This window comes from Styela clava, chromosome 14, assembly GCF_964204865.1.
Source record: "Styela clava chromosome 14, kaStyClav1.hap1.2, whole genome shotgun sequence".
NCBI classification, from domain to species: domain Eukaryota; kingdom Metazoa; phylum Chordata; class Ascidiacea; order Stolidobranchia; family Styelidae; genus Styela; species Styela clava.
Window position 1 is genome coordinate 4,965,956 of NC_135263.1, and position 27,805 is coordinate 4,993,760.

Below are 27,805 nucleotides of genomic sequence, written 5' to 3' on the forward strand. Positions count from 1 at the left end.
TTCAGTGGGTCAGGTACTGATGATAGACTTGGTTACTGGGCCAAAAGCTCAAAACTCATGAAAAAAAAACATGAAAAACCATGAATAAAAAACAGTTTAATCAAAAAAGCTAGTCCAACAGCTAGGCTAACGTTCATATCATAATAAGAAGCACAATGTAACAATTGGGATGACGTTATTTTCAGATAGTTACAAGGAAATTTATATCTATTGAAACTAGAGTCATGATTTTAGCGGTCATAAGTGGGCCGGATGAAACACTAAGGGTGGGCCGGATCTGACCCATGGAAGGTAATTAGCCCACCCCAGATTTAGACATTGGTACTTTATTTGTCGACCCAGTCAACGGTTAAACAGCGAATAATAATCCACCTCTAAGTCCAGTGGAACCCATGCTAGTTGCTTGATCAAGAAATCTTTGATTGTCTTTCATGGTCAATGGTTGGTCACCAGATGATGTTTGATAAGTTGTGCAAAGTTTCAAAACTCGCTCAGTTGCTCCTTTGACAAATAGGTTTGGCGTTGATGACTAAAACAAAAAGGTGGATTGTGGTATAATATGCAACAACACGAAACAATTTTCTATTGTTTATTCACAACAGTAATCAGTAGAATACTACTGACGACAATGTCTTTCTTTCAAATAATCTGGAGATGGGACAGAAGCGTTAGTAGAAAATTAGTTGCAAACATGTTGATATGACTGATTATGAATATCTCATTAACCACGAAACTTTGATAGTCTACAGTCCTTCACTAACCATATCTATGCATTCGGAACTACTGAGCTACCCTGTCTCCATACTCAATGATACTGTAAACAGGCAAAGAGGACATGGAAAGTCAAGTCCATCTCATCAGTTAGTGTCAAACTTAGGAATATCGCTACTCCAAAATAACAGCCCAAGTAGATACATTCCATACTCACTCTATCACCTTTCTTTACACAAGTAACCGACATCCATTTCTGCTCATGTGTGAAGGGTTGTTCTGATATTCTATCGTACGTATCTTTGATTCTCTCCATATCAAGCTGTGTAATAAAAGTTGGTAAGATTTTGTTTAGTTGATTCGATTGGTAAGGATGGTGTAAGCATAGCAGAGGACTGAGGGAATTCTAGCCAAATGAAACTCATTCGACATATCATGCTGGCCAAAATATTTTATGGGAGTTGAAATTAAATGTGTCTCAGGAATTTAAAATTTTAAACAAAAAATTTAGTAAAAATTCCAATGTACCCAGATGTATTTTACGGTGTTTCTCAGGGCTCACCACTATTCTATTTGCAAATTTAGCTAACTGTTTTTATTTTTATTTAAGCAATTAAAAATGATAGAGGTACACTTATATTATAAGATCTGGATAAAAAAATAAAAATAAAATGAGATATTATAGCTCACAACAAGTGGTTTCATAAATTTGCTTTAAAGAAAACTTTGGCTCAAGATCTACCCAGATATACATGTGCTAATATCTAGATAAAAGAATCCCTATGGCTTCTTTTTCAAATTATCTGTGCATATATGGATCTGGTATAGTTTAGTACCATAATCACTTCAAGTTGGCCTCGCTTACCAATTTTTGCATAAGTCGTTCCTAACCCCAACTGACTACGTCACCTGAAAATAACGTCACTACGATGTTCCAGTAGCGTAATAAAGCCTTCCATAGTGTCAGTCAAGTGACATAGTCAGGTGGGGGTTAGGAATGACATGAGCAAAATCGTTATGCTATGCCCACCAGGAGTACTTGTGGTACTAAACTATACCAGACCTCATATACGTAAGTAATCTAAAATGCTTTGATGAAAGATTTTTTTTTTAAATTATTTGAAATGTTTAATTCAATTTAAATCTGACACTTTTCATTTTATAAATTCAATCGTAATCCTGATTTATGTAGCATGCTTTTGTGTAGAATGAAAAAAATACAAAATTCACCTTCATAGCTAAAGCCACAAGAGCTCCTTCTGTTGGTTGTCCAAATAGGCCACCATCTCTTATGGTTGCGTTATTACAAACAATTCCTGCTTCCACCAGGCTTGCAACACAAGGATGAGATTGACGATTTACAAGATCATTATTTACTGTTATCAACCCATCTGAATTGTAACCAACTCCAGATACCTAAAACATAATTTACTCAAGATTTATTGGTACTCGGGGACTGTCTCAGGGACCTCCTGCCCATAGGTTTCAGCCCCTTTAAACAACTCTGTTTAAGCATCCACTGATATGTAAAATGCTACTTTATTTTGGAAAAGCCGTCATTTTCCGTTTCGTCTTTATCGATTCGGGTGTTCCCCAACCTATGACCTGCGACCCAAAACTGGGTCGCCTGCAAATTTTCTTGGGCCACTCACTTTTTTCAATTAAAAACCAGAAAGTTACTAACTCTAATTTATAGTATATTTCACTGTTTATCTCATATTTAGCGTTGAGGTGTTGCTCAATAGTAATTGTATGTATGCGAAGTATCACTGCATAAAACTATTACTATTTTGCTTAAGTAAAGACATGCAACGATTTCAAAAACTCGCTGATGGCAAACACATATTTTAATGAGATGGGCATGTGATTTAACAGAGACTTTAACCTGTGATGGCATCATCGTTCGTCTAACGCATTAACTACAAAAATTTAACACACCTCTGCAATTTCATTATTAGTTGTGAACAACTTAGTCACTGTCATTTCATTCTTTGTCAATGTTCCTGTCTTATCTGAGCATATCACGTTCACACATCCTAGAATATAAAATAGTTTAGTGATCAAGATAGGCTGAAAAATTATAAACCCCTTTTTCACATTAGGACTACTGTTTTACATGATTTGTCTAATATATACAGGGTGTCCATAAAGTACAATTTCAATTTGTTATGAAGTCGGCTCTCAATAAACTTGTTTGTTGTTTTTTAACCAGTAATTGTTTATCTATTTTTAATTCATTTAATACATCTGTGAGAACCAAAACAATATATTGTATCGATAAATTCCCTTTGAAATTTTGAAATTTTTTTTAATTAATGGACGTCTTGGATAAAACATAAAACATTCAGTATAAAAGACCTAACTATTTATGTGCTAGAGAAGATCCCGGTAAAAAACCTGTAGCAGTAATTTGCTCAAAGTAAGGCCACGTCCACTCAATCAGAACCAACTAATCATTGAGTGAAGTTCGAGTAACCATCAGTGCAAAGAGCTATCCCCCTTTATTCGACTTATTAAAATTTTGAATATAAACTATAACTGAAATTCTTAGTTTGTTACAAACCTAAGGCTTCAACAATTGGTAATTTTTTCACAATTGCTCTTTTCTTTGCCATTCTCATGACACCAAGTGCTAATGTTACTGTCACCACAATCGGAAGTCCTTCAGGAATTGCAGCAACTCCCAAACTGTAAAGAAAAAATGACTTGAATGAAAAATTTTGAACGTTGGATAGATAAAGGTTTCAATCAACATGTTCTAGTGAAGCGGTTCCCCATTTGGGGCACGTGCTCCCTCAAGGGGGCCACAATGCTAGGCGCGAAATAGGTACAAGAAAACTCCCAGCTCTCCCATAGTCTCGTTGCTTGATAAGTTCATATCACAGGATGTTTTCTCTTTGTTGAGCATGGAATTTACCAATCTCAGAGTCTACCAATCAGAATAACACTATAAATACCACTGTAATGATAAGAGGGGGGTCTTTAAAGATTGGGAACCACTTCTCTAGTGTAAAACTTGTAAAAAAACAAACAATTAATTAAGGATTGATTAAAACAAATAAGCATATTATTACAATAATCACAAGCTGTGAATGTGACTCATGGTACAATAAAATTTGGATGACAAAAAATTTGGCAGTGGCAACCATCATAAATTTTTTAATATGGTGTGGCAAGTAACTGTTATTCATTTTTTCGTTTTTGTTTACTATGTTATTTTTTTCTTCTTACTTTATAATATCTCTCTGATTGTGTGTGCGCGGGTGAGTGTGTGTGAACAAATTTAATAACTGTAGGTGAGTGAACACATACCACTTCTTGGCAAAACCTTCCCTCTTATGTATTCTGTACGTTTTAAACCTTATCTACGATTTTGTTTGCTCTTCTGATTTTGTAATTACCCATCAATCATTTTATTGTTATGCTGATAATGGAGTCTATACTTATACAACACCAAATCAATCTTGTCAAAGTTAGCGAAAACCCCCATTATTAATTCATTCTACATACCTCACTCCAATAGTAAACATGTCCAATAGAGGTCTTCCTTGAATCCAGCCTAAAATCATGATTGCACCTGAAAAATCGACAGAAATTATAACTCATGCTGATAATGTAATTTGCAAAAGAGTAACATTCAAGAACTTAGCATCTAGGGAGTGAATAAAGAAGCTGTTAGAAAAAGAGTGGGCAATCACTTTTCTGAGTGGGCCAGTTACAGATTATAGACTTGGTTACTGGGCCGGAGACTCAACACTCAATATGAGACTATGAATAAAAAACAGTTTATTTTTAAATACCTGACGTAACAGATAATGTACAACAAACAGCTGGTGTACAAAGTGGCAGATTATATCCAGGTGCAGATAATACGTCGAGAATTATGGTCTATATTTTAGCTGACTATTCTGTATTTTTTTTAATTTTCAACGCAAATTTTTATTGACAAAAAACTATAGTTGTAATTCATACAGGCACAAGTAGGTCGGATAGAGCACTTCAGCTGGTCGGAATTAATCCACCCCTGTGCTAGAATGATGTAACTTTCAATTCAGTAAAATGTATTGGGAGGTAATTCTATAAAAAAAAACAGCACAGACATATTTGTCGCATTGTTTGATAGTTATGATGAAGATAGGATTTTTTCATGTTTATCCTAAGTGAAAAAAACAATAGATGGCCAAAAAATATCGTGAACCACAGCCTCTCAACCGTCATGCTAATAGTTATTAAAGCAACCAGTTCTAAGTTTCATATGCAGGGCATGAAATCAAATTATTTAATCACTGCTCACTCACTTACCAATAATACATAGAGAATAGAAAGAAAGCATTTTCCCCAAAGTATCCATGCTACGTTGCAATGGAGTCTTAGGTGATTCCTCAGCTTGCATCATTCGAAACACTTCGCCAAATTCTGAATGTTCCGCAATACTTATAACAATACCCTGTAAAAATGAAAAATTAGCTAAGAATTAAAAATTTAACGACGTTAATCAGAAATATTGTTAAAGAATTTTGATTTCAAATTGTGCCCCTTTCAAGTAATTTAGTATCGTAGATTCCCACCTTGCATGAACACTTTCAACGTTATTTTTGAATGAATAGTTTCTTTTCAGGGTTATTTTTGGTGACCTCACCCTGAGCAAACATTCATCAAAAGCATAAAAATGAATCAATCTACCTCGAAAAAAGATCATACCACAATCAAGTCAGGACTAGCCAGGCTTTGGCTGAACGTACAATGAAGGAAATCGATAAATATGTGTCTTAGCTGCACGGGCTTGCTTTATATGTAAATACTAAAAACTAGAGCCATCAAAAAACACATTTTCTATAATTGAGACAATTAATATCAACATTTCACAATGAAACTAAATCACATTACACTAAATCATCAAAATTAAAATAAATATTTTAGTATACGTCCTAAAAATATTCTCACCTTTCCATTGCCACACCTGACCAAAGTACCCATGAAAGCAATGTTATCACGAGATGCAAGTCCATCCACATTGTCTTTCTCAGGTATACCAGTGCATTTAACAGCTGGTTCAGTCTCGCCTGTGAAACTGCTTTCATCAATATGAAGATCAACAGCCTGTCAAACAAAAAGATTCATGGTATTGAGATGCTTGTAAAACCAATCATTGGGGAAACTGAGCAATCGAAGATTTTAAAGATTTCTAACTTAATGGCTTACCTTTAAAAGTTGTAAGTTAATGGTATTTGAAAATTTTGGACAAATTTTGAAACTTCATTAAAATTCCCCACACATAGGGTCAGAAAAAGTCACCTGCCCTGAGCAAGGCAGCCCACTCAGATAATATTGTTTGGAATGATGACTATTGTGAAGCCCAATTTGTTGTGTTTGGGTTAACCGCTAAACTAGCCGACATTTTAACCCTTCACTAGGTTTAATTCATCATAACTACATTTATTTAAAGTAAATTGGCCGTGATTTGTTCAATTATTAAACTGCAAAGCATCTATCTATTTAGTTTGCTGGATTTTTATTAATAAACATGGCGAATAAAGTAACCAATGAAAACACATTACAGATTTTCAGAAGTTTTTATTAGGTTTATTTTTGTTATCGAAGAGTAAGGGGCCATGAAGTGTTGAAAAGGAACCACAGATCATGAAACAACTTGATAACAACTCAAGTAAACAAACAATCATTTAAAAACGAAACATCAACAAACCTCAATAAGTCTGACATCAGCAGGAACTCTATCACCAACAGAAAGTATGATTGTGTCACCAGGAACGAGTTCTCTAGCCAGGAATTTTTCTAGTTTGCCATTTCGGATACTGAAACAAAAAAAAGGGGATAATGAGAAAAGAAACACATAAGTAATATAGTATATACGACAAGAGCAGACTAAAATGCAATCAAGCATGTGGAAACAGTTTAGACTTCCCCAAGGGTGACACCGCTTGATAATCAGTGTTGGTTTTCGGTGTATCCTTTCACCCTGGAATGACTTTTTTTTTTGTATTTTCTTTAATTTATGTAACGATATGTATAGTTCGCACTTTCAGCATGGTAAAGAAAAAATTACTGATTACCACATTATGAATTTGCATTGATTTCTGAGAATATATCTGTAGAAATAACTTAATCAAATATATATTTGATATTCCATATTCGATAATATTATTTTAGAATGTGTTCAGAATAGGAATAGTCATCAAACCGTTATTCATAAAAAAAAAATTCTAAAAATTTTAGTTGCTCTCAAGACTTACCAGTGACATGAGGGAGGTACCAATTTATTCAATTCTTCTAGAGATTTTTCCGATCTGTATTCTTGAACGAATGCTACCGTGACAACAATCGTTATGGCAACAGTGATACTGAATGCATCATCATATTGGCGCATAAATATACTAATCACAGCAGATGCAAGTAATAGAAGAATCATTGGGTCTTTGAACTGAGAACAAGATGGAAATTGTAATAGCAAGAAACTTTAAATGATACAAGCGTATGATGATGACTGAGAAAATGTTTCAACATAACATAGTCTAGTTATAAACTTCGATGTTTTGACACCTCTGTTCGGCAGGATTGGATCGGACAGGCATGGGTCGCAGCTCCGAACTCTGAGGGGCAGCGGTTACCAAAGTGGGCGATTTGCTGAGTGCACCCCGAAAATTGACAGAATTGTGTTAAATATGACTAGTATATGAATAAATATTTTACATATAGTATTTTATTATAAATGCTGTATATTTGAATCAATAAATTCATTTTACCTTTCTATGTCATTGCTTTATGTTATGTAGTGTCTGCCTTTATTGTTACGTAAAGACACTACTTGCTGCAATTCATTTATCTGCTGAACTAATTTTTAGAACGTGATTTTTGTCCCTGATAATTTAGTACTGCACGAACAAAAACTTTGGGAACCGCTGCTGTGGAGAATTAATATGTCCGAAAAGGTATGCTAGATTCCCCGGTAACCAGCGACGAGGCACAATATAAGTGATGATTAGTAGCAATTTGAAATAGAAAAATCTCAATTAATACTTTATTTAGATAAAAATATTTCTCCTACCTGTCCAAGATATTTTTTCCACAGTGGTTCATTCTCCTTGATATCAAATTCATTCCATCCATGTTTTTCACGTCTTCTTCCAACTTCTCCGTCACTTAAACCCCACTTCACACTGGCTTGCATCTCTTGTGTAACCTGGAATAAAAAAATTTGTAATATCAATAAAATGTTTTAATATTGCCGGAAGAACAGAGAAACACTTCTTTTCAATTTGACATGATTTCACACCATTCCTCCTTCTCCAAACGCTGTATTCATTTTTGTATGTATTAAAATGTTCGATTCATTCGGACATTAATTAATGGAAGTCAGTGGGTCACCCCTTCACCAATGTCCTCAAATGCAAATACACTTTTGTAGATTTTTGTTTTGTTTTTGAAGTTTATTATCATGGTTCCCCTCTCATGGATGACTTGAAAAAGCTGCAGAATCTGCTTCGTTGTTAAACTATGTCACTATATGCTAATAGGTAAGTACCAGTCATCTACCAGTCAATGAGGTTCCCTTTACAATTTTCAATTTTGTTATGAAGTCAGTTCTCAATATATCTTAACCAGGTTTGTTGTTTTTTAATCAGTAATTGTTTAAGTATTTTTACTTCATCTGTGAGGGCCAAAACAATACACGGTATCAATGAATTCCCTTTCCCAAGATTTCATGAACCGATATTATTATACTAACATAGACATAGAGATGGAGAGTTGTTGACAAATAAAATGTCAAAAGATCTTGTTAATAAGAACAGGAATATCGTGACAAGCTCCTTTTAATTTAAATTATTGATTCTGCTTAACCACGGCTAAAATCATTGACATTGGCATGAATGACAAGCAGGATTTTAATGAATTATTCATGCTATGGGACTAACTTATCAATGAACTGTGGTTTTGACAAAAACTCAAGTGTCATATAGTAATACAGACATTCACACAATATTCGGTGCTCCAGAAGTGTGTGTACCAATATGGAGGTACGTTAACTAATTTTGTTCGCCTATTTTACAGGGGTTATATTCACTAGGCTAACATAAACAGTCCCTTAACTCGTATTAGAACTAAAATATGAAAAATCTGAATAAAATTATGGCCTGACCCTAACCTGGTACACATATTACGGGAGTACGCAATATACAATTAATACCCAAAATTCTGCTCATCCTATCCAGAAAGGCAATGCAATTATACAGACAGAATTATAACAATAAATAAGGATATGAAAAGGCTAATATTTTGAAGGAATAAATTTTAACACTCTGAGTGAGGTGGCAAGCCGATTCTCAAAATATTTCAAATTCTGGGGCGTAATCATGATATGTCAAGTTTCATTTATTAACATGAGTCATCATTTCAATACAAACATGGTGAATTTCACAGATCGAAATAAATTTTGTAATAATATTTGTACCTTAGTTTAGATGTCTAATACATAGTTATCATAAAGCTTTGTAACACACACTTTGATTAACCAAATACATCTTCAGGTAACATAAAAAACATGAGAGATTATGATACGAATCTAATGAAAATTAGACAGAAAACTATCAATTTTTTCGTTGATGAAAAAACAATGATTTTGAGTCTTATCTGTACCTTCTCATGCGATTTTGAAAACTTCAAGATATGTCCAATGACTTTCTGCAGTTTAATATTTTAAGTACCGGCAGGCAAGATTTAATTTTATTAAATTTTCAACTAATTTATGGAATTGCTGTCTGGCATTTTATAAACAGTTTAAAGTACAAAATTCTATCTCAGTTTTGACCATCAAGGCAGTTGTTGTTTCAAGAAAACTCACGCGCTTTACAGGCAAATAATCAACAAGAGAAAAAAAGGCTTAGCATATTCCAATGAATAATTTAAGGCAGACAACAAAACATGACAACTAACAACACGACGGGGAAAATTAAAGAAACCAATTCATTAAGCGAGTACCAATTAGGAAGTGGAAAATGAAAAGCAGACTGACTGAATAAAATTCAACTTTTGTAACAGAAATAAAGTACTGAAATATTTGAGACATTATCTCTGTCCTGCTATGGTACCAGATGAGCTTAGTTCATGTCCCCTTGATGGCCCAGCTTGAAAAAACCCGTTTCTAAAAGACTAGGTGATGTTAAAAATCATAATTCTAGAGTGAATATGCAAACCACTTTATGAAAATTGCATCCCCCAAATAAATTCTTTGAACAAAAAACTAAATTTGAATACTTATCCCCCCCCCCAAATAAATTTGAAATTCTTCAATATTCCCCCCCCCCCCTCAAAAAAAAAATATAAATTTCAATATGTTTTACCTCCTCAACAGTCATGGTTGCAGCTTCCGTTGACTTAAGGCTCCACATGATGTCTTCTTCCTCTTCGTCTTCAATGAGAAGCTGAAATGAATATGAATACGTGGTTAAAGATTAAAACCCTTAGTAACAAAGAAGACTTGATTGCCGTGTGAAAAACTTATGACAATAGGCTCATTTTTTTCCTTCATTTTGATTGAAATATAAATACATTACAATAACTTTAAATACCACATCTAATATTGGATTGAATTTCAAGTCCATGCATCTGAAACAAATAACTGGTTAACTATTCCCATACCACTAATGGACTGGTAAATGGGCAAGAGGCCGTAGTTTGCAGAATGATTAGGCTTTCTTATTAGTTTTCCTAGCACCCGGGTTATTTATGATATTTCTATCATATAAATTGAAAAATGGTAAATACATTCCAACAAACTATACCCACACATTATAATGTATGTAACTAATTTTAAAATGTATTACAATATATAAGATACTTCTAATTTTCAAAAGGAGCACCCAGCCGATTGCCATATTGTGATGGATATTTTATAAATATGAGTATTATTCGCAAAATCAAAGATATGGCAAGCATTATCATTTACCACTACTCGTCTAACACTTCAAGATGAAATGTCACTCAACTTTAAATGTAATGATAAATGTACGATGATACACATAATATCGCCTTGGAACAAAACTGCTGAGTAAATTCTTAATCAGATTATACAAAAAAAAAAGTTTCTGAGCAGCCATCCATAAAAGTTTAGCACTCTTTGTGAGGCTGTTTTATCTCGTTTATCCGCTTCAAAGTGTAATATATAGCAGAGGGAATAATTTGAAGCTGAAGGTATAAAAACGACAGATGTCAGCGATTTACTATGATTTCAGTGCGAATCCCCTAAAATACACTTGAAAATTAATAAATTATTGATTACATTATTCTGCATTTCTAACAATCCTTGCTTGCAAATGGTTGATTCCTTAACTTGATAAATCAAAAATATTACAATATCGAATATCAAAATAAAAAAGGTACAAATATCAACATACAAATGTAAAATGAATGTAATGCACAAAACAACTCACTTCACTTCAACTTTTCAACTTGAGTGAGAGAGAGAACTACTATATTGTTAATTGTTATGTCATAATTATTATGTTTACTACTTCAATTTAACATCTATCATTAGCTGTACTGCCTTCAAATTATTCAAAATGCCAAAAAAAGCAACTTTTCCAATGATTTGAATATTACGACGGTAAGCCTTGAAATCAAACCAATTATTCAATATTGTTTGTGAATGAGTATATTGAAGATTTATGTTGCCTTGCCAGTAATTAAAAATGTAACAACAACATTGAGCTATTGCCTTATATTTAGCAATACAAATTTCCAAAAATGAACAAAATTTTACCATTTCTTCTTCTTCATCTCCATCCTCAGATTTATCATGCAAAGATACCGGGAAAAACATCATGAAAAACTCAAAATTCAAAAACTGAGATAGCAAAAGAATAATGGAACAATGACTAAGATTTTAAAACTAAGCTAGAAGTAAATGTGAAGCAATTAAATTATTCATCAAATGCCTAATGAAAGAGTAAAATTAAAGTAATATTCACAAATTTCCAACTAATATAAAATACAAACACATAATTTAGTTGAATGAATGTTATTTTTTACTTCCCATTACTATATCTATTCACCGAGAGACTCTGGTAATGCAGTATGTAGGTTTGCGACCAATACCAATATGGCTCATTCTTATAAAATGAGACATATTTTTTACTGCCGGAGTGGTTAGAGTGGTGATATTTCAAGAAATTTTAAATAAAAAAGAATGGGCCGCCTGAAGTATGCGCACCAAGATGGCGCACAAACTGAACTCAGGTTGTGTACCAGGTTAAGGTTCAGGTTATGCGACATCTTGGTGCGCATACTTCAGGAGCACCAAAAGAATTCCTGGTAAAACAGGGTGACAGCCTGATAAAAAAATTACGGAACCAATGAATTTTCTAATTATTTCAACGAAATTGAAATTGTTTTTGTATGATCGTACTCATAAATTTCAGTAATCTACGATACTTTTCACAAAAGTAATATTTTCGGTAGAATATGTCCCAGATGACCAGGGATCCGTTTAATTTTTATGAGGGGTTATATATATATGGATTAGAATAATTTAGAAACACAAATACAATGTTAGTCTGTCTATCTCTAACTAGATATTGATAGAACCTTACAAACTCAAATTAATTATTTCAACCTAATGATATTCAGTCTACTTGAGGTAAAACAAGACCTTTACATTTTAGTTTGGCTGAAATGCTAAAATGCCTTCCAATATGCTTATGTATACAAGTTCTAATAGAACTGATCTGTCTGACCTGAACAAAATCAATAATCTGATCAATGTCTATTGTTATCTTGTTACTATCCACAATATTTTTTACGTAAACCTGAATAAATTAGCTAAAAAGAGTATAAAAATGCTTTCATTAATAATAATGAAGGAAATAACACTGTAGTAGAGAAAAAAATCAATGTTATATTCACTATATTAGATATGATGATCGCATAATCAGGAGAGTGGTTACTTGTTAGGAGCTGTCACACACTATCACACGACTGATCTTCCAAGATTGGTTGACTTTGATAGAATAATAGCTGAACTCATCAATGTTGTTGTTAGATGGTTAATGTAACCACTGGGTTTGTATAACTCTCTGGTATGCTCATGACACCCACGTTAGCCACGTACTTGGGCACTCAGAAGTATGTGTGCCAATATGGAGGTAACTAATTTTGTTCGCCTACTCTACATCAAGTTAATATGTCAAGGGACTGAAACCTATGGGCAGGGGGTATATTCACTTGGCTAACACAGACAGTCCCAGAACTCATAATAGAATAAGGAAAATCAGAATAAAAGTATGGCCTAACCCTAAACTGGTACACATACTACGGGAGTACCCACATTTGGGTAATCAACTGGTCAGTTATTTCTATAGCCGACCTGAACTTAAAGAGCAAGACAATTACTCACTTCACTTCCTTGCCTTGTCATATCCTAAGCGCAGCAGAACTCAATATTGGAACAAATACTTGACAAAAAAGACATCTCCTCTTATTAAGAGCATCACAAGTTCAAAAATAATGGAAATCAGTTTCTTTTCAAATGATCATATATAGAAATCCGGCCAAAAAATTCATGTCAAAGAACGAAGACATAATGGAACAAAGGAAGGATATTTACCAACCATCTAGGTATATTTGAATTTAAACAAAATAGTATTGTACCATATGCAGAATATTAATTCATTGAACAATGCTGTCTGCTTTCAAGACAATGAGGAGTTCCCGCCAAAATATTTGAAGTACTTATACAATCAAGATTAATGCCATATACAATGAAATCAAAAATTTACTCAACACTTTCTCTTAAATATGACTCTAAACAAGCAACCAGCCTTTGATGTATTTAGCCATCAAGTTTGAATCAACTTTTTTGAACTGAATACATCAAAATACAATGAAGATTATTACCACATAATGAGAGCATTTTTCAAATGGATACTTTGCAGTTGGCACCTTCTCTTTAAATAAGGCTCTAAATAGGCAGCCAGCCTTTGATGTATTGGGTCATTGTCTTTGAATTAACTGCTCGAATTGGATATTGCAACACAATGAAAGCATTTTCAAAAATGTACTCATGCCTTCTCTCTAAACACAACTCTAAACAAGCAAGCGGTCTTAGATAAATTGAGTTACTACTGTGGTATGAAACTTCATACTTTGAAAAAGCAATGTCCTTACAGTTTGGCAAATCTGCTAGTGCACTGGCAATATCCTTCTACCAGTAGAAATGATGATTTTAATCTCAGTCATATTCCTATATTACCGGTAGCTATTAGTTATTTTATAGTTTTCGGTTGAGGAGTTTTATTGACAATATATATTTTATTTCAGCTAAATTTGGATCTACTCATCCATGTCTCGAAGGAATGATTGATTGGGGCCTTTCTATCACGAAATCAGGAGTTTTCCGGAAGAAAAAAAATTATTTCTTCAAGGCAAAGCCGACCATTACCGTTCCAAAAAGAAAAAATAATTCCTGGTTTAACAATTTTTTCAAGTTTTAAAATTTCCTGTTAACATTCCCACCAAATAGCTATAATTGTAACCTACTGTCTTACTGAACAAACTGTAGGCTCATACATTCAAATTAAATTACAACAGATTATCATTGAGACTATTCAAACTTTTTGCACATCTCTGTCCTAGCGCTTAATCAAAGATTCAATAGAATATATTCGAGTATATAGTACATTTAGCAACATTCTCGACAAAGAGGTTTGCATGTTATTAATGAGGTAATACTGACAATTTAACCAGTTATATGACGATAAAAACATCAGCTTCTTCCGGTATATCACACTATAAAAAATAACAATAAAATAAACAGAATTTACTAAGTATATGAGATTATCTAACTGCACAATATACTAAAAAAATCTTGATCATTCAAGCATAGGCTATATGTATAAATATTGGTCTTTCTGCAGCTACTTTTGCGTATAAATTGACCAAAGAATTGTGTCAATTTTCAATTACCCATCTTCCTGAATTGCTTTGGTAATTTCATAATTCAGTTTCCCTAATTGTATAATTTTTGTCACATGAAAAGTTATTGAAATTAATTTATTGACTTAAATTGAATCGGTTGACTTCAATGAGCCAAATATAACAAAGTTTTAAAGTTTCTGTGTCATTTACACTTTTACTTTTCTTTAACTATATCGATATGAACAAAAATACAAAAGCTACTTATCTTTCTGTAATTTTTATCAATGTATGTATACACTGTAATTTGAAGTTACTAATTTATTATTTATACATTAACCATAACCAATGTTAATGAAAATGATATGAGTATAACATAAACAAATTTTGCTGAGAAAAACTTTTACTTTTTCTTACACAAATCGAATTATGATTGTATTCTTTCACTCTAATAATTCACACTGTTTATAAATTGATAATTAAAATCAAAGAAACTGAATAGCTCATATAAAACATGTGATTAATATTCAAAACATCGCAAATTTGATACAAACTTAACATATATGTTGTGTAAATAAATCTGTGATCTATTATAGGAAAAAACACAAAAAGTAAAGAAAAACAGAAAAATTTGAAATTACTTTTAATCGTAACTAAAGACTAACTAACCATTTGCACAAGACAAGCGTCAAGAGCGAAAATTATACCAAGGCTATTACTTGACAGAAAAACCAAAAATAGCTAGACTTGTGATAATTGCTTCACTTCTATGAAATTGCACAACGCTCTATATAAAAAGGAAATACAGAAAATACGATTCCCTTTCCTGAAGAACGCTAGTGCAATAATTCAATTTGGAATTAAGAATGTTTTAACTAGGAACGTACAAATCATAAAATATATTAAAGTATGATCAAAATTACCTTTTCAAAAGCAAATAACAGGACAAAATCAGAAAGTAATCAAACACAAATTAATTCAGAATAGGAAATAGAAATGAATTGCAGTGACAATTCAACAATAAGTTAATTATTATTTTTATATGGACAACCCTGGTTGCGAAATTTTCATTTCAGAAATTCATATAGATGAATGGATCAAAATGCAGAAACCATAAGGGCACTTGAAAAACAGAATTGAAATAGGTAAATACGAACATATGTTATTTTTATTTAGGAAACCAACTTCATCTTGTAATAGAGAGAGAGAAAGAGAAATTTATTAATATCAACCAGAAAAAAGTAGCATTGCACAATAAGAAGAAATACAACAACATACGCGAAGTTTTCCGGTATAAAATGGGGAGAGCGATACGAATATACGGTCATCAGAGTCAGTTCCCCAGAACATATAATGCACCTCCTGTTAGGATATCATGAAATTTAGTTTCCAAAAATAAATATTATTGCTATTTGACTGTGCTACTGTGTGCTTTCCAAGAATTCAGATAATTAAAACCAGATTTTTCCATAAAATTTCATCTTCAAAAATAAAATTTAGCATATAGCATATCATTTTTCTGCAAAACAAAAATTCTAGAATACTATAATATTGTTCAGATATAAACAACTCTACCATCTCCTTTTGACAATATAAAATCTATTCTGCGACTTTCAGAACATAAGGTATCATCGTATATTGTATAAGTGGGCGGGTCCGATAGCCTAACCCTCATAAAACTGTCTAAGTTATTTTTTCCGTATACACAAGTAAAGTTATCAAAGATTAAAAAATAAGCTCGACAATGAACTGACAGTTTGATTTGTATTTTAAGTAATGATTTTGTAATTACTGCAAATGATATAAGATTTGAGACATCAAATTCAAATAAAAGTAAAAAAATGAAAACTGGTAATTTTGCAAATATAACACAAAATCAATATTTGTTAAAGGAGTATGAATTCTATTGGTTATTAATGGATTTATTGCTAGTGTTTTATTCCTTACTTGATGTATTTATTGGATTGCAAATATAGATTTTGCAATAGATGTACACTATGAAAAAACAGTGAGATTTAAAGTTATTTCAATGTGATTGGATTGATGAGATCACAATTCATAGGGCTTTTTACTTTTGTATTTGAAACAATATAACCTTGCAAGCGTCTTTACTGAAATGAATTAACTGAATTGTAATCCATTTATCAAATCTAGACAAATTACTGACTAGTATTGGCATTTCTATACATCATTGGTTCCCAACCTATGGTACGCATACTACATGTACGCATGGTATGCATACACACATACTGTATGTATTCACTGAACAGGTTTATAGTGCCCCTATTTTAAAGATTGCCTTTGTCCGTTTTGCGTTTTTGGTGTTTTGCCACATTGTAAAATACCTCAAAATATTTGCAAATAAATTTCTTGACCTAACAATCATGCAATACTGAAATCTACATTCTGATTCTACATATGGGACCAGTCATACCACAAGAATAAAAAATGCAAAAGGCTCATTAAAACCATAATCTTTAATTATGAAACGGTTTATTTCCTACCAAATCATTATAACACACAATACACCAGTAATGTACTTAATACAATAATCTGACAACTCAATACAAATACTAATTGTAACTTGATTATACAAATTAATAAATTTTATGCAACTCCCTCTAGCTCATTCCAATGCCAGGAAATACATTTAAAATAGAATATATTAGCACTTATTAGGAATAATTCGGAATAGCCATAATAATGACCTAGAAGTTCTTGACACAATGTGGAATAGAAGTTATTGAACCGAATTATACAGCATAATTTACCAGAGTGCAACATTATTTCCTGTCTACTCAATGCTAATCATTCCCATAAAAACTTGGCATTTATATGTCTGCAATGTTTATTGCCTATTTTCTGGAAATATCAATGATTTCCTTTCAATTTAAGTTTTGGGACGTGAAATTAGTAATTTGTGCTGAAAGTGCACACTGCACACTTAATTTTATCATCTATACCAGTGGTCGGCAACCTTTTTACAGTGACGGACCGGTATAGCCTGACCAAAATTTTATACAAATTACAGAATCTAATGTAATAAATTATATGTGTTAGAAAATTGATGTTGACAATACATTTAAAGACAAAGGTGATTCACATAACATGTTTCTTATGTTTGGCCTACTTCAATATTTCAATTTTGTAGTTGTCAATTTTGAAAACCCGACCTCACATAAAGGTAACAATGCTAATGAGCATTGTACGTTTTTTGTGGCACCTTTCTACGGACCAGTAGTAACCTTTCTGTGAACTGGCAATGGGCCGCGGCCCGGTGGTTGCCGACCACTGATCTATATCCTAAAAGAACCTTTGTTCTGTGCATGGGTAATGCTATTTAGAGACGATATTAATTCATTACTAACAAGACATCTTTTTTGGTCTTCTAATTGGTTGGTTGAAGATTTGAGCAAAACGGGTCAAGAGGTCATAGGTTATTCCAGAAATCTATATCAGCGTCACATTGCCCATGGTGTCCATGATTGTTCAATAAGATGTGCCAAAACAAGAGGATATTGGAAATTCCAAACATTAAATACCGGGCAGTATGTGCAGAGCCGAATTCAGAGTGAACATGGAGGAAACCACAGTTACATAAATTGTACTGCTTAAATGTATTCTCTTTGATACCTAACAGCCCTGATGAGATCTCCAATTCAAACCGCTCACTTTTTAAAATACTATAAAAGCATAAAGAACATACTGAATAAAGTAATTTAGGCTGAATCTGAGAGCTTAGCTTCCTAAGTATAATTCACAACTAAACAACCATAATATCCGAAACTACACTAAATTCAAATAGTCGGGTCTTATTTGGGAACAAGTAACAATAGTGCTAATTTATTCCCACCAATACCACAGGTATAGACATTCCTATGCTAGACCATGCCTGAGGCTTCTTACTACAGAGAAATATACTTTCTCAATGGGATAAAACTTCAAAAAACATGATTTGTTCCACATAAATAGTGTTATGACTCCCAAATTAAAATGATAATTAATTAGGTATGGTGATAGAAGCTCAGACAATGCTATAATTCACATGTTATGAACAATTCTGTAGATAAAAAAAAATGGGACACTTCCTAATTTCATCAACATCTAAACCAAATAGACTATTCATGGACATTTAAATTTAGGTAAATATATTCCAAGTTCCTTGAATATAGTTTAGTGAAAAAGTATTTTTTGTGTTTCAAACTTAAGACTAAAAATGGTTTATTAACTCCAAATTATCGTGGCAAACCATTTAAAACAATGATTCACTAATGATATTAATCGGATCAAAATGCCCTAACTAACCTTTGAGCTCATTTCAGGTAAACAGCTTCTGAAATAAGCGAGATTTGAAAGCATATTTTCAAAATGTTTCAGTCGAGAGCAATGAGACGTCTATTTCACCAGATTAAATTCAACTCAAATTATAATTCCCTAAAAAAATAGCAATCTTTGTAGAAAGGAACCAGTTAGGGTTACACAAGATTAACTACCTATTCTTTCTCCATACTCAAGAACTGGCGGCGGATTCTAAATGCAATTATAATTAAATATATCAAGGATGCTGTAGTAGAAGATAACTATTCTATGTGATTCAACAGTCTCGTTACACACTAACCACAGACGACAAACTAAACGCTAGAGGAATACATTTGTAAAAAAAAATTTTTTGTTCGTTTTGAACACCTACATTATACGCATACAGATCCACCAGAGCAAAGGTACGAAGAAAGGATAAAAAGTTAGAATCAAATAGAATTTTCCATGAAAGATTGCTTTTAATTATATATCAGATCATTAAAGAGAAACAGCCATTACAAAAAGTTTTTTTTGCACATTCTGGACATTCACTCAACCTGATAGACTTTTTTATTTTTATTCAACACCGAAATACAACGTCATCAACTACTATTCTTAATAATAGTTATTATTAAATAGGATCAAAGGTCGCTGCCATGCTGGCAAAATCTGTCTTTAATACCGAAAACATAACAAAAATGCATTTAAATGACTGAGTTAGCAAACATAGCAGTTAGCAGCATAGGAAGGAAATAATCATTTAGCGTCCAAGCGTTCAACTTGTCGTCAATTCAGGATGTGACAGACGCAATACACAATTGAATTTACAGAATTGTTTTCATTTTTTAAAACCTAATTCCTGTTTGTTACAAAATTTTGAAATAAAATTGGGTGGGGTCAGGGCGTGTGACGAATGTACACCTTTGTTTCATTTACATTTCTTGAACAATCTTATTCATATATGACTATGCTATTTAAGACTGGGCTATAGAGTAGGGATGAATTTACACCCGAATCCAATTTTAAAATCATATGAAGAGCCTTGAGCGCCATCCATTCGATAAAGACTCCAGCACTGACTCCTCACTCAAGGTTGACAAAATTTTTGACCCCGTCTCAAGCTCACCACTCAGATTGTGAGAGTCCAATCTCCAATATCAATAAAAGTGGGCCAAGACCCTACATCTAAAATACCTGCTTCAAATGAAGCAACAAGATTTAACATCAACAAGTTAATCACCAGCCATAAAAACGCCACAGATAGATTGAAAGAAAAATTGATGTCATAATAGAACAACTAAACTTGTTACATCAAATTTAAAAAAAGAAAGACATTTCCCAAATTTCTAAGCCTGTGAATTAAAATGTAAGAGATCTCACCTTTGTATGGGTCTTCTTGCCTCCAACGTTTGAAGATGAAATCAAAGGAGCAGTGAATCCCTAGAACAAAAAAAACGATCATCAATAATTGTCATATACAGATAAGTATTGGGTTCGGCAGTCGCTAGTGTTTATAGAATCAATATCTTTGACATGCATGAATTATGAGGATTATGAATGGTCGTGTCAGTCATTTAATATGCAAAATTATATTATAACGAAGATGGAATAACAAATTGCGAAATAGTTCATTCTAGTGTTCTAAATTTGAAAATTTTCAAATCTATATCTCAGATTCAAATTCCAGGTACCAGGGTGTAATAAACTTGGTTGGGCAATTTCCAACCAGAAAGTCTCCGGTTCTTCCAATGAATAACAAGAGAGCTATGCTCAAATATATGGACATGTAGCGCCACCTAATGGCAATAATTTTGATGATGTCATAGCAAAAAAAAACCTTTTAGCCATTTTTATCTTTGACCACTGAAAATTTTAAAGCAATTGGTCCAGTAATCAAAGAGAAAAGCGATTTCTTCAAAACGGGTCAAAGAACAAGAACAACAAACGATCCTTATGTCCACTATGTGTCCAATAACTCATCTGTGAGTGCTCGTACAGATACTTGCTCAAAGTGAGGCAGTGAGAACAGGGGAGTAGCCAGGTACGTTCAAAGGGCGTAACAGCTACCTGGTCCAGACGGCGACAGGAAAACGAGGTTTTCGGGGGTCTTGTGACTTGTGAGTATAAAAAGTGTTTCAAGCATAAAAATTGCCCATTTCTGATATGGAAAAATGCTTTTTATCTTTTTTCGTTTTAAAGGTGAGAGGGGTCTGACCTGCAAAACCACCCCCATGTGTGGAAATACCCCAATAAAAAATTGTTTAGCCGGGACCATTTTTGATGTTTTAATGAAAGTCCATGGTTGGTGCAATACAGTCAACTGTCATTTATAAATATACAATTTAAGCCGTTTTCCAGTCCCTTAGTAAAGGGTATGATATAAATAAAACAAAGTAAAATGGAGTTTTGGGGAAAAAAATTAATTTTATGCATGATACTTATAGATACGAAAATGTAATGATAAATTTTGATAAGGTAAGATTAAATACAAGGAAGTACAAATTATTATAGAAGTCATTCTTCTCACATTGCTACGGTAAGTCTATTTTAAAAATAACACACACACACACATAATAGAGGAAAATTTCCCAAGGTAGAGAGACAAAGCTACCTTGAAAAAAACGAATTACCATATGTTATAGTCTCTAACAGTAGGGAGAATCAATCATAATATAGTCAATTGTATAATATGAATTATTATTTCACTACATTCTGTCCCCAATTTTAGCCATTCACAATGCATGGTGCATGCTTTCATTATGAATATAATTTAAACCAATATCCACTACAATAAACACTAAAATTAACTACCTTGAACAGATGATAAAATTTACTGTTTTTTAATGTATCATTCTCACTATATTCCCTTCTAACTTTGTTTGTCTACTTGTTACTAAACAGCTTTTAAATTTCTAAAATCGTGGCTATAAGAGAAAAACTGTTCTTTAATGCAATCTCAATCAATGATACAACATATTGAGAAGCTTGAAAATAAGTGTCATAACTATGACATCATAAAGCATGTGCTCGGAATCCAATTCAGCACCTACTTGCTGTGTCAAAATATAGAAAGTGCTGTCAGTGGTTGGAATATAACAGATTAGACTACGGACTACACACCAGTGTTAACTCTAAGCGAATTATGAGTGCGAAAGTGCTTCGCAGTCGAAAAAAAAAGTGCGAAAGTGCTTTTGCCGATTTTAACAAGTTAGGTGCTCTAGCCTTTCATATAACCCATTTAAAACGGCATAGATACTCGAAAAAGCGCTCCTCCGGTTAATATTATGAATTAAAGAGAAGCCTTTCCATTAACCGAGTTCCCTTTAAGCGAATTCATGTTTAATTAAAACAAGCGAATTCATCGGCAACGAAAAGACATCTGCTAACACTTGCCGCGAACAAAACTTTCGTGTCAGTTGCTTACCCGGTGAACAGCAAAGGCTTTCACATTTGTTACTCCTTCCATCTAACAGACAACGATTGATACACGTAGGCTGGAAACCATATTAGTTACAGGGTGGATCATTTGTACAAATCCCGTGCAAAATAATCCCCCCCCCCCCAAAATATAAATAGCAATCAACTAATTAGGGTTAGGTGCGCTGGAAATTCAACTTTTCGATTTATCCCTAAACCTAATCTGATAATTATTAATTTGTGATTTTTAACCACTTTGAAAGTCGCCACCCGCTGTTTTAAAAGATAGGTTAACCTACGTTCCCTCCCAAATATTACACAGGATACTCCCCTGTTTTAGGAGACAGGTTGACCTACTTTCCTTTTAAACTTTTTTCTCCGAAATATTACACAAGATCACTTTGAAAATCCTCCCCTTTCGTGAGCTGGCGTGACCTAATTTCTCATTTACATTTATATTATACTATTTTAGAGCTTACCCAAAGACAAGTAATTTTTAAATGTCGACATGCCTTGGTTTGCGTGCGAGTTAGTTTAAATCGGGCAGAAAACATCATATATTGGCAAAATGTTTAGTAATGCCATGTACTTTCAGCATTCATAAATGGCACTCTTTGTAATGCTGCTGACCTAGTATCAAATATTCGCATCACAACGCCCCTTGCGAGGTTTCCATATATTTCAATTACACTAATTGGAACGATGACACCAAAGAGTTTTCTTTTGCAAAGGTACACGAAATATAACGAGGGTGATTCTTGAAAAAAACATGAATATAAAAAATAAACGAATGATATGATAGTGGATCCCAAATAATTTTGAGAGCGTCTCGAAATACCAATCCATTTGATAAATAATTTTTATTCGACCACATGAACGCTGATATACGCATTCTCAGATATCGGACATCCAGTCGCTATATTCAATCGTTCATATGCACAAATCTCACATTAATAGTAATTGCTACCCACGTTTGTAAAGATTAGAAACCAACAAACAGAAAATAACTTATCCTAAAACACAATTAAAATTCAGTCGGCAATAAATTCGTCGCCAAGACGATGCCATACAAAACAAAAAAGATTTGGTCGCGAGAGTTACTTAGATGACTGCAAAACGACGTTGTTTTTTAAGCAGAATGTAAAACAATCAAATTAATAAACGGGAGTTACGACGCCCTTAACACATCGTGTGTATTAAACTTCCCTGGTAAGTACTATTATTATTGTACTTATACACCTGTTGGAGTATTTCGGACAATTTCGAATTTAAAATTAATGAAAACCCGACACATAATAAAGACGCAAAAGTAAAATGAACATTCATTGAAAAAGTTATTATTTAAGAAAGACAACATGATCGTACAATTCCGCCCAAACCTCGATGTTCGCAAGTGAGATGATAAATAAATACTTCCCTGTATTCGATCAATTAACTTTAGCGTATCGTTGTTCTGCCAACAAACAGCCGGGTGCAAAATATTTCCGTCCTGTGATATGCTCACAAATATTCTCAATACTTTCTATTAGCTCTTTAGTGATCCCTCCCATCCTTGGCCAAGTCATGATTCGAATATGTGAACATTTTATTCGACCATACATGGCCGGCGGGATGTTAAAATTGTAAACAAGAGAGAGGTAAAATCAATCGCGAATTTCGTTATAACGCCTCGTTTACGAATTGTTGCGCCTGTTATCGTCGAAAATGATTACATTTGTTGTATTTTGAGGCATTTAAGCAGTAATAATTAGGGCATGACATCATCAAAATCGTCAAGTGAGATTTTGAAATTGCAAATTCCGTAAATAAAATTGTGAATTACTCTGTAACGAATTCAGCTTCAATGACCGTCGGGGTATTGTTTTGTTGAAAATTATAATTAATGTGAGAGCGCCAAAAACATACAGTCCATACCGATGCGACTGCAATTTATATGGCCGCACTTGGTGTGGCGCGTTTATTAATAGTGTAAAATAAATTAAACAAATATCAATTATAACCAAGCCTGTCAGCGTGTTTATTTTCTGTGGGCAAGAATCGTAAAATACCATCTTGGGACAAATTCACTTCTATTATAAAATCTAATTTTTCAGTTATTATCGTTATACAAATAACGTGTGGCAACTTTTTAATTTATCGTCGACCAAAAAACCGCCCCACACTCGTCCAAACGTGTGTCAAGCTTGACCGACAGGAACAGATTCATCGACGACTTTAATTAGGGAAAATATGTATTTTGTTGGGAATGCTAAATAAATGTAACAAAACGCATTTTTTTGTGATATAACTTTGTATTTTCGGAAACGGATTGCCGTGAAAGGTAAAATTTGATCTAAATTAATCGCAAAAATGTTTTATTTTAAATGTAACAAAACACATTTTGCGATATAACCTTGTATTTTCGAAAACGGGTGTCCTGAAAAGTAAAATATGATCTAAATTAATCGCAAAAATGTTTTATTTTAAATGTAACAAAACACATTTTTCGCAATACAACTGTATTTTCGGATACCGGGTGTCATGAAGAGTAAAATATGATCTGAATTAACCGTAAATAATGTTTCATTCCAAATGTATCAAAACGCATTTTTTTGCGATATAATTTTGTATTTTCGAAAACGGGGCGTCATGAAATATATTAATCTAATGTTTTATCTATCGTCTAACTAACGTCTGGTACACATCATTTTCGGGGAGAACTCTAGCCCGCGAAACGTCATTTAATTTAAAATAGAGAATGTTCCACGCATTCCAAAACGGAAAATCACCAGTAAGTCGACAGGGATTCAACCCTCCGGATTCAGTATTCAATATCCCCCGTGTCAGAAATTTCTGAAGATTGGAACAAAGAACCCGTCAAACCGCCGCGGAAGAAGGGGAGTATTTTTTGCACTAATAATTAGGGCGTGACATTATCAATATCGTCAAGAAACTGGTGAATTTTCAAATTCCATAAATAAAATTGTGAATTGCTCGGTAACATTTTAGCTATAATTATCGCCGGGGTATTGTTTTGTTGAAAACACGTTGAAACTTGGGGGAATTAGTTACAATTAGCGCCTGACCTCTATTAGGCACTCGAGCACTCGAAAAAAAAAGCACTCGAGTCCAATCTTTTTAGCATTAAGTCGCATACGTAAAATATCCTGTAGAAGAAGTGCTGTTCATTAACGTCATCTCGTCTTATGACCACGCAGAAATGCCTTTATTGCCGAAATATTCAATCACTATTTTAAATCAACATTCAGGATTGGCACAATTTCAGATTTGCGAAGTTTATCACCATAGAAAAACATGAGAAAGTTAGTTATCGTCTTAATAAATATCAGCATCACGGTATCGACAATAATATTACCATTCGCATAAAAATGGGACCGTAAATTTACAAATCTTGATAGGTAATATTAAAGCCAACGCAAATGATTTGAGTCCTCAATGTCTTCAACAGCTGTTGCCGATGTGAACAAACGGGTAAACCCGAAATATAAAACTTCGATGGCCGCCGACCCGCAAGAATTCATATTTGTAAAAAAGAGAGGGCGGGAATATAGATTAACAAAACCTGGATATCGCCGCCAAAACGATCGGTGACAAGAACAATTAGCGTATACAACGGAATTAACCAGTAAAAAGGCTTTGTTGCCGATTTTTTAATGTTTCCACCAACGTTCCAAAAATATTTGTTATTCGGTACTGGTTAAAAATATTCTTCAATAAAATATTGAATTTTGCCCACCCGTACTCGCATATCAATGAGAAATAGTTGTGTAAATATCGCAAAATGCCACGTGCTTTCAACATTGTGATTACAATAAAATGGCACTTAATGGTATTTTGTGAATTTGGTGATTTTGCAAATCTGTGACATGCTGCTAAAAGTTTGGTCTGATTTGAAAATCGTGCACTTTGGTCACAATACATCCAAAGTGACTATAACACTTTACTAACACTTTTATAGTCATTTTGAATTCAACGATATCATTGATAGTCACATGACCACTTTCGTTCAAAGAAAGGCACTGCGTAGTATTCCAACATCTGGTTTCAAAGACGCCGAGCGTTTTGCGGGAGAAGCGGAATCGGTGTGCTTGTATAATAATCATAATATAAACAAGAATTTTGCGGTTAATGCAAAAGCTTTATCTCCTATGTCTGCATCTCATAGGTTAGAATTCCGGTAAATATCGTTATGATATGCAGAATTGAGTTACAAAAGTACTAGTATGTTACTTATTTGTCAACTTAATACTCGAAAATATTTGTTAACTTTGAATTTTTATTCCATTCAAAATCGGAAAAAAGTGTTATTTCGCAGTCCCTAAAAAAGTTGCGAAAGTGCTTCGCAATTTTCGCAAAAAAGTGCGCTAATAGTGAACACTGCTACACACTAAATATGATGACAGTGTTATTTTCAAATTGTGTTATTTATTAGGTGTCGCTTCTGAATAACAATTACTGGTTTATCGTGGCTCATTCACAATATAATGCATGTTTCATTTTTCTCTTCACACATGCTTTGCATTTTCGGTATGTAAAAAATTAAATTACGGTACCTACTGATTGATGATATAATACATCAAATCAAATACTAATCCTGCACACTAAACATTAAGTTAAAAAGTAGTATATTGGTAACTGTGGTTATATTATGCCTTGGATACAATTAAAATTGTATGTGCCAATGTCTAATTATAACAATTCCAATTTTTGATACATTGAAAGGGTAATAACCAATTTCGCCTTAAATTAGAAAATTCTCAAATTCCATTATTTTACTATTTTGATGTTTTCAATAATGGAATATTAGGAAATGGAATATATCTTATAATGCCTGGCAATACAAACAAAGAAAGTTAATCTAAAATAACTATATTATTGAACTATATAAAATTATCAAATGGAACCCAAGGCCACACTTACCTTCCAAACTTGCTATATAACTTGGAACTAACCTACTTCATAACATTGCCTTATCCCTACCATTTATATGTGAATCCCCACTGCCCTAAGTAATGAATAATGCAAAACTATATAACCAAGTAATTTGATCTAATCCCAACTATATAAGGAGAGAAGACTTTCAATAATACAGGAAGAATGGGATAGAAAGCTGCTTGATATAATTCCAATTGATCAGATAACATTGATCAATTAGCTCTTTAGTAGGTCAGTCTATTATTACTCATCGATCTTAAGATGGGTAAGTATGTTGATCAGGGATGGCCAATTCGAATAAAGTATTCGAATGTATTCGAATATCTCGTCATTCGAATATCGGAATTCACGTTCATAAGAATATCGGATATTTGTGTGACGTCACACATTTTCGACGCCGCTTTCAAGACGTTTCCGTTGAATGAAAACATTCTCGATAGAAACTTGCGCGTGATTGTTTTCATCACTCATCAGCGTAACGTAATATTTAGGCCCGTAAACGCCTTTACAATTGTGTTAT

At 33.3% G+C, this 27,805-nt stretch overlaps 1 protein-coding gene across 5 annotated transcripts in view; it reads right to left on the reverse strand.

The window, feature by feature from the left end:
* LOC120341422 (calcium-transporting ATPase type 2C member 1-like) overlaps positions 1 to 27,805 on the reverse strand; it is a 42,181-nt gene that overhangs the window by 8,714 nt on the left and 5,662 nt on the right. For 2 of the 5 annotated variants that reach the window (XM_039409922.2, XM_039409924.2), the window contains exons 2-14: positions 20,314 to 20,373; positions 10,068 to 10,148; positions 7,775 to 7,909; positions 6,963 to 7,150; positions 6,416 to 6,524; positions 5,656 to 5,811; positions 5,014 to 5,158; positions 4,222 to 4,288; positions 3,275 to 3,399; positions 2,650 to 2,747; positions 1,942 to 2,127; positions 929 to 1,033; positions 373 to 529 (exon numbers count right to left, since the gene is read on the reverse strand). In XM_039409922.2, the coding sequence (XP_039265856.2) occupies positions 373 to 529; positions 929 to 1,033; positions 1,942 to 2,127; positions 2,650 to 2,747; positions 3,275 to 3,399; positions 4,222 to 4,288; positions 5,014 to 5,158; positions 5,656 to 5,811; positions 6,416 to 6,524; positions 6,963 to 7,150; positions 7,775 to 7,909; positions 10,068 to 10,148; positions 20,314 to 20,373 (1,612 nt within the window). Of the gene's footprint in view, positions 1 to 372; positions 530 to 928; positions 1,034 to 1,941; positions 2,128 to 2,649; positions 2,748 to 3,274; positions 3,400 to 4,221; positions 4,289 to 5,013; positions 5,159 to 5,655; positions 5,812 to 6,415; positions 6,525 to 6,962; positions 7,151 to 7,774; positions 7,910 to 10,067; positions 10,149 to 11,485; positions 11,640 to 20,313; positions 20,374 to 21,744; positions 21,938 to 27,270; positions 27,358 to 27,805 lie in introns of those variants that run through there. The other 3 variants (XM_039409926.2, XM_039409927.2, XM_039409925.2) reach the window with 3 other exon arrangements.